General features: G+C 45.1%; 1 protein-coding gene across 2 annotated transcripts in view; it reads left to right on the plus strand.

Annotated features, from left to right (window-relative positions):
• znf609a (zinc finger protein 609a) overlaps positions 1-3,201 on the plus strand; it is a 47,077-nt gene extending 43,876 nt beyond the window's left edge. For both annotated transcript variants that reach the window (XM_080474934.1, XM_080474933.1), the window contains exons 7-9: positions 441-785; positions 1,191-1,269; positions 2,039-3,201. In XM_080474934.1, coding sequence (XP_080331060.1) covers positions 441-785; positions 1,191-1,264 — 419 coding nt within the window. In that variant the 3' untranslated portion in view covers positions 1,265-1,269; positions 2,039-3,201. The remainder of the gene's footprint in view (positions 1-440; positions 786-1,190; positions 1,270-2,038) is intronic.
• Positions 3,202-15,711: the final 12,510 nt, after the last annotated feature.

Genomic DNA, 15,711 nt, shown 5'->3' on the forward strand with positions numbered 1-15,711 from the left:
TTTTTTTTTTCTTGTTTACTGGTACATTTTTTTATTGGGAGCAAAGACTGCAGGAGGTGTTGAACGCCCCTCTGTCATGTTCTTTCAAACCAGGCGAGACCACATGGGCATTAATGAAAAGACAAACACTCTCCAGCGTTTAAAAGAAGTCGCTAGTTGTAACTTCCTCAATAGTGACATTTCCTCCATTCCTCTATCCGTCATCGGTTATCGCACGCTCAGGGGGCATGTGGTGAAACACATCTCTTCCTTCAGTAGTTCCAGAATGATCGTGCGAATGGTCAGGACGAGGTCAGAGAACACAGTGGAACTGGACTTTACTCTTGACGCCTCTGATTTGCACTCGTTCAATAGAATCCGTTCAAGCCGACGTCTGTTAAATTTGCCGGCTTCATGCCCAAACCATGGCGCTCTAACATGGTTGAACCGTTTCTCTTCAGGCTCGTATCTCCCGCCCGGTTACTCCTTTAACCCGTACGGAGGGAAGGTCCCCGCGGGCGAGGACGGGGAGAAACCCTCCAGGTCCAGTCCGACTGTGAAGCCCCCCGGCGAGGCCAAAGCTCTGGACCTCCTGCAGCAGCACGCCAGCCAGTACAAGAGCAAGTCGCCTTCCATCCAAGACAACAAGCCGCCGCACGAACGGGATCGAGACCGCGAGCGGGACCGGGACAGAGAGAGGGAAGGCGACCGGCCGCGATCCTCCCCCTCCCAACGCATCCTCTCTTCGCACCACCACCTGGGGTACCCCTTACTGTCAGGACAGTATGACCTCTCCTACGCCTCAGGTGAGACTCACTCCCGCCCCCGAGTGCAACGACATCTTCTACATTTTAATAACAAATCATGTTAAAAAAAAAAAAAAAAATGAAGAAACTTCAGCATAAAAGACGCCTGGTAAAGCATTGAATTATAAATCATCTCCTGATGGCCACACTCAGCTTCATCACATACATTCAGCCGGGTCTTGAAGTTGGTTTCCTGTTGGATTGTGTGCCACCCAATGTCCTTAGATTACACCCTGTGTACCAGCTGGAACCAGACTTTAACACGACATGAACAGAGGTTATACAAGTGACGAGTTTTAGAATGAGACCAAGTAGGATGTATCAGCAAACACTTTTGATCACCTGTAGATCCAAACAAGATGTGAAAATGAGAATAAAAGAAGCGTTTCTCCCCCCCCCCCCCAGGTCTCTCCTCCTCTGCCATCGTAGCCAGTCAACAGGCATCAGCTCCGTCCATGTACCCTCCCGCACGGAGGTGAGACAGGTAAGGAATCAAACCTTCCTTGTATTTTCTTCATACGAACACCGTTTCACCCAGAGTGACGCCAGCAGCTTCACCAGTGTCCCAAACCTTCTGCTTCCTCTTTCTATTCCGACCCAAAGCCTGAAATCTGACGACTTTCCTGAACGGGACATAGAACACAATATTTCATCAAACTTGAGTGTCGTAAAAGCTGAAAAAAAGCCTTGTCCCTGCGCTGTAAAGCATATATTAGGATTAATAATCCATTACTTTTCATCATATTAGTTGTACCCGTCTTTACCTGGGTCAAAATGGACCCGGAGACATGAAACACTCACAATGTGGAAGAATGAGCAAATCAATTCTAATCTTCTACTTTTGTTCTTCACTGAGTTTATCTATTCACAGCTCAGGAGCAGCATCTAGTGGTCAACAGTGGAAATGTCATCTGATCGTCTCGAGCCTTTAAGAAATACCTTGTTGTTTCATGTTAATGTTGGCGGATAAGGATTTTTAATTGAATGAAATCGATAGTGTGATGAAATGGTAAAAAACGATTTACGAGCCTCATGTTGAGAGATTATTTATTTTTAAGTACTGGATGACGGCACTCACAACGCTTATATTTAATAAGGGAACCATACAAATATTTTTTCCCCCCAAGAAACTGACTTAAGATTAAATTCTGAGGTTTCTGCCGTGTCACATTTAAAATGTGTGAAGTTACTGTGGTGTGGTGATGTCACTGCCCTGCTCCTCCAATCACGTGGCGTCTCTCCTTCTCCTGCAGGCACACCTGGTCCGCTCACCTCCACGTCTCGGTCATGTGACTGGATCACATGAGGCAGATTTTTCTGTGTTAAACATCAGTTCAATGGTGTTATGTGTACATTTGATACCTCTGTCTGGACGCCCCTGAGCCTTGGAGCGCGGAGAAGCTTGACGACAGTTGTTACTGCTGCTGGGGGGGGGGGGAAGGGGGGGATTTTTGTTTTTTTTGTTTTTTTTTAATGTCCCCCTGACATTTGAATCGCCCACCACCACCCCCACCCCTCCCGCCCGGACTGAACTCCACACTGACCTCTGAGATAAGCAGCACTTAGGCTCTGGATATCGTCCCCCCCCCCCTCTCCACCCGGATGTGTCTGCGCTTTAGGCAAACTGAAATGAGGACGGGAGGACGGAGCCGTCCAGGACAGGCTGACTTGACAGCAGCAGGCTCCTCCTCAGTTTGTAGCTGTAATGTTCTCCGTGTGCGTGCGCGTGTGTGTAAATACTGTACAAATGAATTATTTTAAAGAGCCTGTTTTATGATGTTGGATTTCCTACTCTTCTTTTTGTCTGGTAGCCTCTGCCTCTGTTTTTTACTGTTGTTGAGCAGATATTAAACCTGTAGCTGGTGGAACAGCGCTCCAACTCCGACTCTTCTTTCATTCCAGCGAAACAAGCCGGTGTTCAATATTCTCCCCTCCTGTACCACGGATCTGTATGAACCACGTTCAGACTGCTGTGATCCAAACTACAAACTATCTCTAATATCTTTATTTCTACTCGTGGGACAAATTCAATCAAAATGCAATGCAGCTATTTATTTTCCCCGCACTAATATGCATTTACTGTATAAGTCACTTTTCTTTTTTTTTTTTTAGATGGTCATACAACTTTTAAGAAGCACTTGATCTATCTAAATATACCAGTACATACCGACCACTATATGTGACTGTTTGTTTTCCACCGTAGTATTTCCATGCAACTTACATGCTGACAAAAGTATTTTGAAATAGACGTTGAGTGCAGCAGAAGAAGAAAAGGGCCAGGAGAGAGTACCTGGAAGGATTCATCTGGTTATTTCAGGATGAAGAAAAAAAAAAACACTCAACTGCTGTTTGCAATTTTATGTAATTACACAATATTTGAAGTAAGATAAGACATTTCCGTAAATAAATTTGCATTAAAAAAAAAATATTGTTTTCTACTGAAGTGGCTTCCAGTTCATTCGCTTTTTCTAGCCTGTGGTGTGATGTGTGTGTGTGTGATGAACTTCAGCTGTGTGTGGATGTTTTCAGGAGAGATTGTACAAGATGCTAAGTAAAAATCTGATAAATTACCATATACACCTATTGTTGTATGCAGTTACAGTTGGGCTCCAGTACCTCTTGATGTCTCAAAAATTAGAATATTGAGAAAAAGTTCAATATTTTGTCAGTAATTTCAGAAAGTGAAACTATATATTTATATATATTTTTTACACTGAACAGATGACACTTTGACACAATGTGAGGTTGTCTCTGTTCAGGCATGTCTGACGGTGTAAATTTACTTTCACCTCAATGTAACTCAACACAGCCATTACTGTCCGTTACCCTGGCAACGAAGGTGAACACACCCACAGTGAAAATGTCCACATTTGGCCCAAAGTCAATATTTTGTGTTGCCACCAGTATTTCTTAGCGCTGCCTTGATCCCCTTGAGCCCGGAGTTCATCGGAGCTTCTCGGGTTTCCACTGGAACCCTGGTCCACGACTCCATGACCACATCGCGGAGCTGGTGGACGTTAAAGACCAGGCGCTCCTCTGCTTCCATGTGAGGAGCCCCACACACACTCAGCAGAGTTGAGTTCTGGAGACACGTTTGTCCACTCCACCACCTCCAGCCTCAGCTGTTAATGAGCAAGTCACTGGTGGTCTGGGAGGGGTCTATGTGCTGGAACTCTGCCCTGCAGCCCAGTTTCTGCTTCATGTCACAGCACAGTCCCCTGGACTTTACTGACTCTGAAGAGCTCTGGAGGAGGACTTTACAATAGAATGGACTCTGTTTGGATATATTTGGACATGATTTTGACGTGCGTGTGTGTGCAGATTGTGTGGGTGTGTGTGTGTGTGTGTGTGGGTGTGTGTGTGTGTGCAGATTGTGTGGGTAACTTTAGAATTCAGATGAGTTAATTTGGTAGAGCATCTAAAATCATATATTAATACGAACAAAGACTGAGGAGGATGAAATAATAGATGCTTCTGATGCGTTCAGGGTTATAACCTTCCTATAAGGAGACAACAATGCTGGTAAATGACCTCCAACAGTGACGTGCAGACATGGCAGGTGAGGCAGTGCCTCACCTGCCATCATGGAAAGAAGAAAAATGTAAAAAGAAAAAAAAAGTATTAAATTGTTATATGTATCCAGTGATTATACTATAAAGTTATTTTCCATTTAACTTCACCAGTTTTAGATGAGACCGTATTGCTATCTCTCTGTATGTCGCTATTAAAATGTTCAAACACTTTTGCTATATGAATTATATTATAAATTTCCATAGTTTAGTTAACTGAGGTATATAATGTAGTGTATTTTGTCAACAACTGCATGTGTGTAACGTGTTTCTTGTGCTGAGCAATCATAAAACGGCTGCGAAGACGCACTGGGTGAGGCACGCAGTTCTCCTGCCTCATGGTAGAGGGCGCTAGTGATCCCAGGGATCCTTCTTGCGACTCCTCGGCTGCAGAATAAGTGACAACAAGCGACAGTTAGCAAGCCAAGTGCAGCGGCAGCGATCGTTTATTTTTTTCCTCTCGCCTGGACTTACTTTTAACATGGAGGATTACAGATCTAAAATAAAACAGTTTTCTTTTTTTTTTTTTTTTCTCTTTTTGCCCTTGTCCTGTTCGGCAGCTTGGGCCAACAATATGATGTGATTGAGAGCCTTCGGAGTCAGAACAGTTTTTGGTCTTGCAACAGGGAGAGACCTGGAGTCTCCTCCTGTTGCCTTCTCCGTCAGAAGATGGCATGGCTGCCGTACACGACCGGGGGGGAACGCACAAAGAGAGAGAGAAGAGAAGAGAGAGAAGAAAGTCGAGGGGGGAGGGGGGAGGGGGGAGGGGGGAAGGGGATAACATACAATGTCCTTGTTGTGCTACATATATTATTTGCAATAATCACACTCATCCAAATACTTTCCAACTGTTATTAGATTGAACCAGCCTGAGCAGCTCTATCTAGACATTAAGATGATTTTCTAGATTAACCAGCCTGAGTAGCTCTATCTAGACAGTAAGATGATTTCCTAGATTTAACCAGCCTGAGCAGCTCTATCTAGACAGTAACGTGAAGCAGGAACATGAAATAACAAAGAGGCAACAACAAAAGAGGAACATGATTTTTAAAGTTTGAGCAAATGATGACAGACAACAAGCAACTTCAGAAGCACCTTTCGTGAGGAGTGAAAGTGTGTGTGTGTGTGTGTGTGCGTGTATGTGTGTGTGAGTGTGTGTGGCTTGTCCACTGGGTGTGGCCGGAACTGTTGTGGGGGGACCCGTGGTGACACCCCGGGGTCCGAGGCCGCCGCGCCCGGACACCGCCACCCCGGCAGACAGAAGCCCCCCAGGCCCGGGGAGACCCCAGCGAACCACCCCAGAGAGCCCCGCCCCCGCCCAAAAAGCACCCGACGGAGAATGCAGAGAGGAATCCCCCCCAGGCAAGAGGGGCCCACAAGAGAAGGACAAAGGGCGCAGGGCCCCAGGCCCCGACCCAAGCCGCCAAGCCGAGAAAAGGCCGGAGCAGGGCCCCCGGGCCGAGCGGGCCGAGAGCCCCCCCAACCCCGGCGGCGAGTCCCACCGCGCCCCCGGGAACAGGCCCACCCACCGCCCCCCCCAACCCGGCAAGGCAGAGACGGCCCCAGCCGCCGCGCCCCGGACCAGCCCCGCCCCCAGACCCAGGAAAGCGAAGTCCGGCGCAGGCCCCGGTCGGAGAACAGTCAACTCTACACCCCCAGGAGCCTCATATTCCACCCGCCCCATAACCCCTCCCCCCGGGTCTTGATTGGGAAACCCAACCCATGACCCACCCCGCACACACACACACACACACACACACACACGGAACGGGGGGGGGAGTGATGACTCTCGCACCCTCAGGCCGCCGGCCGGGCCCCCTCCCGGCCACCGCGGTATCCCAACCTCCACCAATCCAACAGCAAGTGGAGAAGGAGCACCGCACCCCAGCCCCCCCACAAGCGCCACGCCCGAGGGAGCGCGCCCCCCACACTCCAGCCGCACTCACCCCGGGCCGGGGCGGGACCCCAGCGGGAGGTGCTGGGGGGAGCCACGTCTCCCGCCCTTCCCCTGCCCTATATGTGTGTTGGATGTATGTAAGGGTGTGTTTTTGTGTTTTGAAAAGGTGGATGCGATGTGTGTGTCTATGGTGCGGTTTAAAATTGGGGGGTAGCGGGGCCCGGGCGTTCTACCGCTGACAAGCGGCAGAACCCCGAAAGCGGCTTACCCCCTCAAGACCCTGCATGACTAAGTGTGGTTAAAATTGTGGGTGGTGCAAAGTCGGGGGAGGACCCAGACCGCAATTAAGTAGCCTGGACCCCCCACCTAGGCACCGCCCCACTGTTCCCTATTGTGGGGTAATATAAGGTGAGGTAAGGCAGGGAGGGTTCTGAGGGAGGGGGTCCCCCCGTCGCTAGGACCTTGGCCCAGCTGGACCCCCCGCGCTGCCCCACCCCACCCCCCGAGCGGCCGGCCTAGGACCCGGGGGGCCACACCCCCCCAAACAAGGCGCCGCAAGGGGACCCGGGCAGGGAGCCCCCACCCCACCCAACGGCCAGACAGCAGAGTCCGAGACCCGCAGGGCCCAGTGCGAGCCCAGCCGGAGGCCAGTGGCCAGGGCACCCCCCCTCATTCGCCCACTCCACACAGCCCCACACCCCAACCCACACACCCCAACCCACACACCCCAACCCACACACACACGCACACGTACGCGCACACGCACACCCCTATCAGGCCCTGGAGGTCACTCTCAGTTAACCGTCCATCCAGAACCCGGAGCCCCCCCCGTCCCCCGCTCCCCCCAATCCGGGAATGAGGCAGACCCGGAGCGCGGCAGCCGGGGCCAACCCGCCCCACCGGGGGAGGGGGCCAGAGGGAGGACCCACCCCCAGCGCCGCAGCGGGCACCCCCACCGGGAAGGGGGAGGCCCCGCACCCCCAGGGCCCGGACAACCCGCCCCCAACCCCCCCCCAGTCGACAGCCCAGCCGGGGCCCGACACCCAGCCCCCCCATCCCACCCCAGCGGGCCCGACCCCGGCCCAGAGCAGAGCCCCCCCCACACCCCCGCCCAGGACTCCCCAGGCCAGGCCGTAGCCCCCCAGCATAGATGCCAGGACACCCCCGAGCCCACAGAGCCACCAACCACCAAAGCCACGACGCCCCAGCCACGGACGGTCCCCAGAGCCCCGGGGTGGAGCCACTACCCCCCCCCACAGGGCTACATGGTGTATTTAATTATTGGGGACCATGTGGACTCAAATTGTGTCAAATGATTTTTCCTACAAGCAGACATTCTCTCCAATGTGATGTGGTCTAGAAGTAAGTTTTTAAATAACTTTATATTCAAATTACTTTTGGATTTCCAGTTCATGAGGATCGCCTTTTTTGCGACGCTTAGGGAAACCAGGAGCATGCAGGACTCATTTTTTTCTCTTTTAATTTCTGTGAGATCTCCTAACAAGCAAAGTGAAGGTGAGACTGGAATAGGGTAGCCCAGGCATAACGATAAATCTTCACAAATCTTTTGCCAGAAGGTTTGGACTGGCGTACACAGCCAAAGTGCGTGTAGATAGGTATCTGGGAGATCACCTGTGCAGTTTGAACATATGTTAGTGGGAGTGAGCCCCATCTTGAACATCCTTTGTCCCGTGTAATGAACTCTGTGAAGGATCTTGTATTGTATGAGCTGTATATTGGGGTTTTTGCTCATTTTGAATGTATTTGTACAGATTTCTGACCAAAACGTTGGGTCTCTGTTGATGTTGAGATCTTCTTCCCATTTGAACGTGGGAAGGGATATTGAGATATTTGAACCTGACAGGATTGAGATAATTTTAGAAAGAGGTTTAGGTGCTGAGATCTTCAGGAGGTTTGTCACTGTCTGAGGTAAGTTCAAGTTAATCTGTTCTAGTTTGAACTTAGTTTGTATTATTGACTTAAGCTGAAGATATTCCAGATAGTTGTTTTGACTGATACCATATGTTTCTATTAGCTCATTAAATGGAATAAAAGAGCTATTGGAGATAAGTTGTTCTAAGTGTCTTATTCCTTTATTTTGCCATCTTGGGAAGTTTATTGGTTTTTTTCTTTGCAGGATGTCGGGATTGTTCCAGATGGGTGTGAGTTTGCAGGGAATGAGTGAAGATCCATTTATTTTAAGAAATTGCCACCAAGCTGTCAGCGACGTGTTTATATTGATGCTTTTGAAGCAGCTGTGCTTTTTGATGACAGGACTGAAGAAGGGAAGATCTCTGACTTGGAGATCTTCACAGAATGTTTTTTCAACGTCTAGCCAGCCTTCATCTAGGGGTTTCTGATTGATCCATTTTACAACATAAAGTAGTTTATTGGCCAGATAATAATTATAAAAATTTGGGAGTTCTAAACCACCTTGGTCCTTGGTGTTCTGGAGTGTTTTTAAACTTATATGTGATGGTTTATTTTTCCATAAGAATTTTGAGACATGAGAATCAAGAGTGTTAAACCAGGTTTTTGGTGGTTTTGCTGGGATCATTGAGAAGATGTAGTTAATTTTAGGCAAGATCATCATTTTGATTGTTGCTACTCTCCCCATAAGTGAAATTGGGAGTGTCCTCCATCGAGTGAGGTCCTCCTCTATTGCTTTAATAAGGGGGGTGTAGTTTAAGTGTACCAAGTCTGAGAGTTTGGCTGAGACGTTAATGCCGAGATATTTGATGTTCCCTGGTTTTAGTGGGGTGTTAGGTGTCTGCTGAAATGTAGAGTTGATAGGCAAGACTACTGATTTGTTCCAATTTATAGAATATTCTGAGATTGAGGAGAATCTGTCTATCAACCCTATTGTTTCTGGAAGAGAGGTCTGTGCGTTTTGCAGGAAAATTAGCACATCATCCGCATAGAGACATATTTTATGTGTTATATTTGCTGTTCGTATTCCTTTTATGTTATTATTCTGTCTGATGGCTGCTGCTAGTGGTTCGATGAAAATTGCAAAGAGAGATGGTGAGAGTGGACACCTCTGTCGGGTGCCTCTCTCAAGATTGAACCTTGAGGACATTTGGTCATTGGTTTTAACACAGGCACTGGGTGAGGTATACAGTATTTTTATCCAGGAGAGGTAATATTCTCTAAATCCAAATTTCCGTAGTGTAGCAAGTAGAAATTTCCAATTTACCCTATCAAAGGCTTTTTCTGCATCTAAGGAGGTGATAATGGCTTTTTGTTTATTGTGGTGGCAGTGGTCTATAAGGTTAATTAATCTACGTGTATTATTAGTGGAGTGTCGTCATTTAATAAACCCAGTTTGATCTGGGTGTATGATGTGGGGTGTGATATTTTCCAGTCTGCTTGCTAATGTTTTACTAATTATTTTAAGATCTACATTGATTAGTGATATCGGCCGATAGCTAGATGGTAGTGTGGGATCTTTATCCGGTTTTAGAAGAAGACTGATATTTGCACAGTTCATATGTTGGGGGAGAGTTGAAGATTCTTTAATTTCCTCAATTATTCTGAAAAAAATAGGTGAGAGTAAAGACCATAATTCTTTGTAAAATTCAGTGGGGTATCCATCAGGTCCTGGAGCTTTACCATCAGGCATGTGCTGGAGAGCTTCCTGCAGTTCTTCTACTGAGATGGAAGCTTCTAGACCTTGGATCTGTTCTTCTTTTAATTTTGGGAGGTCGACTGTGCTCAGAAAGCTCTCTATTTCAGATTGTGAAGGATCAATTTGTGAAGAGTAAAGTTTTTTGTAGAATTCTCTGAAAGTATTGTTTATTTCTTGTGGGTTAAAAGTGATTTTACCATTTTGAGTTTGGACTGAGGGGATTGTACATTTTTCTTTATTTCGTTTTAACTGATTGGCTAAAAGTTTGCTGGATTTATTACCATGTTCAAAGTTCTCCCAGCGTAGTCTCTGCAGTTGAAATTGTGTTTTATGTTCAATTATTTTGTTCAACTCTATTTTAAATTTTCTTAGTTCCATTAATAGGCTGTCGTCTTTGCAGGCAGCATGAGCTGTTTCCATGGTTTTGATTTTATCTTCCAGTTCTTTCTCCTTTTTTTTTTCTCTTTTGGTCTTGTATGAGGAGTAAGAAATGATTTTACCTCTCATGACAACTTTAGCCGTCTCCCAGAGGACGCAGGGAGAGACACCAGGCAGGTCATTTGTTTCTAAAAAGATTGTCCATTGTTTTTTAAAGAATGTGAGGAAATCTGGATCCTTAAGCAGTGACGTGTTAAATCTCCACTGTCTAATAGGAGGGGTGATTGTTCTATTAGTAACTGTCATAGTGACAGGTGCATGGTCACTGATAGTGATGGGGTGAATCTGTGTGTCCAAGATGTCTTTAATCACTGATTTACTCACCAGAAAGTAATCTAAGCGCGAATAAGATTGGTGCACTGCTGAGTAGAAGGTGTACTCTTTAAGGGTGGGATGAGAGGTGCGCCAGGCGTCGCAAAGACCATAGTCACTCATGTACTGCTGGACTATGTCTGTAGATTCCCAGTGTCGGGTGTTTGCTGCTTTACTAACTCTGTCTACTTGTTGATTGAAGGCGATGTTGAGGACTCCTCCCACTATCAGTGTTTTGTCAGAGTGTGTTGAGAGGGTGGTGAAGAAATTATGATAGAAGGAGGGGTCATCAACATTTGGGCCATAGATGTTTGCGATACACATCTCTATGTTCTGAAGAGAGATGTGAATAATTATAAATCTTCCCTCTGGATCTGTGATTGTGTCTTTACACGAGAATTGTATTTTATTGTTGATTAATATAGCTACGCCTCTCTGCTTGGAGTTAAAACAAGCTGAGTATGTGTGAGGGAATTGTGGTGATATCAATTTGTGATGTCCTGTTGTAGGTGTGTGTGTCTCTTGTAACAAGACAATGTCTGCCTGTAGTTTGTTTAAGTATTCAAAAACTTTTTGTCTTTTTATTTGCGTGCCCATTCCTCGTACATTCCAGGTGACAAACCTGAGCGTGTTTCTAGCTACACTCATCTTCTAGGTGGGTTCTCTAATGCTGTATGTGTGGGTGTGTGTGTGTATGTGTGTCCGCGTGCGTGTACGGGTGTGTTTGTGTGTGTGTGTGTGTGTGCATGCGTGAGTGTGTGCGTGTATATGTGTCCGCATGTGTGTTCGACTAGGTGCATGCGTTTGTGTGCGTGTATCTTTGTATGTGTCTGTCCGCATGTGTGTGTGTGTGTGAGTGTGTGTGGATGCATATATCTGTGCGTGTGTACTTAGGATCCCTAAGTCTGACTGGCTATTCAAACGTAGTAGTGTGTGTCTGTCAGTATATGAGTGTGTGATATGGTGACAGTTGGATTGTGATGTTGAGGTTTTAATGTGGTGAAAACAGTGGAAGTGTATTGTTATCAAAACAAGGGAGGGGGGGTGGAAATAGAAAAGAAAAGTGAGAAACCAAAAACAGAAAAAGAACCAATTCAAACCCATAGGTGACATTTAGCGGTGACGTAACGAGTGCTTTTTTTTTTTTTTTTAAATATCCCAGTGCTGACAGTGCAAGTCCATAATAATTATTACTACCGCAATATAGCAAACATCGTGTACATTAATGATGTAATATTAATTAGCTTCGCTTTAATATACGTTGTTCATGATGTTTACTGATGTTACAGATAAAACAGTATAAAACAGTTTTCTAAACTTTTGTTCAGAAGGAGCGGCGCATGGACTTCATTTATAAGTAAAGGTAAGACCATGATAACGTTTTTTTTTATTATTAAATGTGCTTTTTTGTGTGCTACAGTTTGTATGTGTAAAGAATGCTGGTATGAGCTTTTAAACATAACCCGTTCACTGCTGCCAATCAAATGGTGAATAAGATACTCTTTAGGGTTCATATGTTAGTAAATCTGACTGTGATGAAGTCAGTGCCTCACCAGCCACGAACCTCACCGCAGTCACTGACCCTCCAATGTATGAGAACTTAAACACACATGATCACCTGGATTATAAGATGAACGGATTTGGTGTCGACGTTGATCCTGACAATCATTTCTTTAATTGTGTTGAGAATGATTGTAAAAATTGTACTGATCAATTCAAAGAGATTAATAGTGACGGTGCTTTCACAGTTTTACACTTTAACAATAGGAGTTTGTACAAAAACTATAATATAAACCAATATTTGAGCCAATTTTAAAAAAAATGCAGTGTTATTGTTGGTCTCGGACGTGGTTAGACAATGAAAAGGGGTTTGATGTGGAAATTGAGGGTTATGAACTATTTCCATTAAATTATAAAAGTAAAAAAAGTGGGCGGAGTCACACTGTATATGGATGCTATTCTGAAGTGTAATTTAAATGACACGAAGACAACTATTGTTGACGGAATTATGGAGTGTATTAGTGTTAAAATTGTTCTTGAAGACCATAAAAATATTACTGTCAGTTGTCTGTATAGAACAGCTGGTTCCTGTCTGGACACGTTTAAATATGAAATAAGTAGTTTGAGAATTTAAACAAGGTGCAGATCGTCTGTGGTGATTTCATCATAGATCTTCTGAATCCTTATGATAATATAAAAACATCAGATTTCATCACAACAATCTTCTCTCTCTCGTCCTCAAACTGAGCTGGAATACAATTAATACAGCTTCATTGATAGATAATATTCTCACAGATGAAACGGGGAGCAAAATAACAGCTGGATTACTTATTAATGCTATAAGTGATCGTCTCCCTGTCGTCAGTATCTTTCATCAAATCCAATAAAAGGTCCAAACCCCAGAAGTAATGTCTCTGCAAGTGATCCGACCCCGAACACCTGAAGCCATGGCTGCCTCCAGGGCACATCTGTGTACCCAGACAGGGGATGAAGTCTCTGCTGCTGGTGACCCTACCGGGCCTATAATGTCTTTATGTCCATCCTTATCAAACTGTACTACGAGCACTGGCCATTAAAAAAACCTAATGTTAAAAATAAAGATTCAGTGGTTAAGCCATGGATTACACACGGCAGAGCGAATGCATGCAAGAAGAGAAATCTTTATAGATTATACATAAAACATAGAACTAAAAGGGCAGAGCAAAGATATGAAAACTATGAAAGCAAGTTTATAAGTATAATGAGAGCAAATAAAAGAAGATCACAAATTATTGGAACAGCACAGAAAAATAGTATCCAAGGAACATGGAAAATACTCAATGGTATAATCAGAAATGGAAAGAAAACAAATTAATTTACAAATCATTTCATTGATAATAATCATGAATTAACAAACAGTACTGAACTAGCCAACACTTTTAATGATTATTTTATAAAAGTAGGACCAACACTGGCAAATGAAATTGTAGAATCCAAGAATGCAGATTCTGTAACCACCGATATTATCAACCAGATAATCCAACTGTTTTTCTAACTGGTGTCGAAAAAAAACCTACATTTTCTCGTGCTGTTGTTTTTGGGCCTTAACCAAGTGTCTTCTTCCTCCATGGAGCTGTCCTCCTATCACACACTACTTTAGCTCTGACTGGCGCTATGGTGTCAGTGAGGTTGAAGCCTTTGAGGTCCAAGGAAGCAGAGCTGCACCCTGGAGAATGTCTGGCTGAAGACTCGCCGTGACCTTTTCTGATCAACTCTGTTTTACTGCCACTGCTGTCAGCCGAGATCGAGACTTTAAATGAAACTAAGTAGTGGTCAGAAACAGCCACGTCGTTCACCACAACCTCAGAAATGTTTAGTTCTTTGGAAACGACCAAGTCGAAGACGTGTCTCTTGTTGTGTGTGGAATTTGTTCACACGCTGGAAAAGTCCAACGTTTTCCAGGATGTTCAGAAGTTCATCAGCGCTGTTTTCTTCTGGATTCTCACAATGAATATTAAAGTCCCCCATTAACACAACAGAGTCCTAATCAATACCTCCAGCAGACGGCAGGTTGCTGAAGTCATGAAAGAAGTTTGTATTGTATTTGGGTGGTGTGGAGATGGTTGCTCGTGTTGCCCAACAGGAGGAGTTCACCTGAAGAGCAACATGTTGAAAAGAGTCAAACTTTCCATACGACAGCTGTTTGCATTGACACGTGTCGTTATGCAAAGAAGCTCCTCCTCCTCTTCCTCCTTTTCTCCAACACTCTGACCTCGCTGATAAAACTGAAGGGTGGAGGAGCTCCTGAAGGGTGGAGGAGCTCCTGAAGGGTGGAGGAGCTCCTGAAGGGTGGAGGAGCTGATTCAGTGAGAGTTGTTTTCATTTAACCAAGTCTCCGTTAAAAACACGAAACCTATTTTATCCTCACTAATAAGATCATTAATTAAAAGTGACTCGCCCGACAGGGACCAAACATCAAATAAAGCAGATTGTGTGTAATGTGTGATGGATCCCAGTGGGTTCACACTGAGGCTGACACGCTGACGACTGCTGTCAGATTAGATAGTAACTGTGTGTTTGACCAGGCCGCCGGCCGCTTCAGATCACCGCGACGTTAAAAACAAAGCGGCAAAATATTCTGCTCAAATAAAAGTACCATTTGATCAATTTTTACTCAAGTACAAATAAAATTACCGGTCTAAAAATGTACTCAAGTAAAAGTGAAAAGTAGCTCATGTAAAATGTACTCAGAGTAAAATTCACTTAGTTACTTTATTGACGGAGGGGGGATTGGTCCCTCCTCAGGAGAGAGCAAAAAAGCCACTGGGCTATAAATCTCAAATGTAAAGTCGTTGATCTTAATGAAAGAAATAACTTTACAAATTAAATAGCAGTTCAACTGTAAATCTATGATTTAAAGCAGTTAAACCGGTGCTGTGACTTTCCCTGAAACGGCCAAAGGAGACAAACCTCTAGTGTCTTTCATATGAAACGGTGCTCTACCTGTAAAGTAGAATGGATCAGTCATTAGTTACTTTCCACCTCGGATGGCGTCTTTGAAGTGAGCTGTGTGGGAGTCAGAGTCGTCTTTAGGGGCGTTGATCCGGGAACCACAGATCCGTTTAGTCTCCAAACTAACACTGATAAAAGGAATTTCCCAATTAATGATTCAACAGGCATGTTGGCAAACAATACTCCTTGGTCTGATCCTCTCACACCGGCCATATTTAGGTCCAACCTATTTGGTCCACTTGCATTCTGAGAGCGTCCTGAAGGGGGCGTCTCAGACAGGCCGGAGTCCAACTCTGGTGCTGGTCCTTTACAACTTAATCTGCACTAACTGGTTTGAAAGCACCCAAAGTTCAGATTGTTAGATAGAGTACGAGCTTCTTGTGTTTGCTTAGTTAACTCTTGTCAAATAGAGCAATACCTCTGACATAGGAATGTTTTTCTAAATTTATGGTTCCACCACAGCTTCCTAAATTCCTGGTGATCATGGGATTGTTGGAGACGTGTGGTTAATATATGTATCTACTTTACCAGAAGTCCTTTCATGGGGAAAAAAAAGCCTGTTTTATGTCCCTTAGCACCCACTCTGCCAGA

Source organism: Lipophrys pholis (assembly GCF_963383615.2).
Source record: "Lipophrys pholis genome assembly, chromosome: 11".
Taxonomy (NCBI): domain Eukaryota; kingdom Metazoa; phylum Chordata; class Actinopteri; order Blenniiformes; family Blenniidae; genus Lipophrys; species Lipophrys pholis.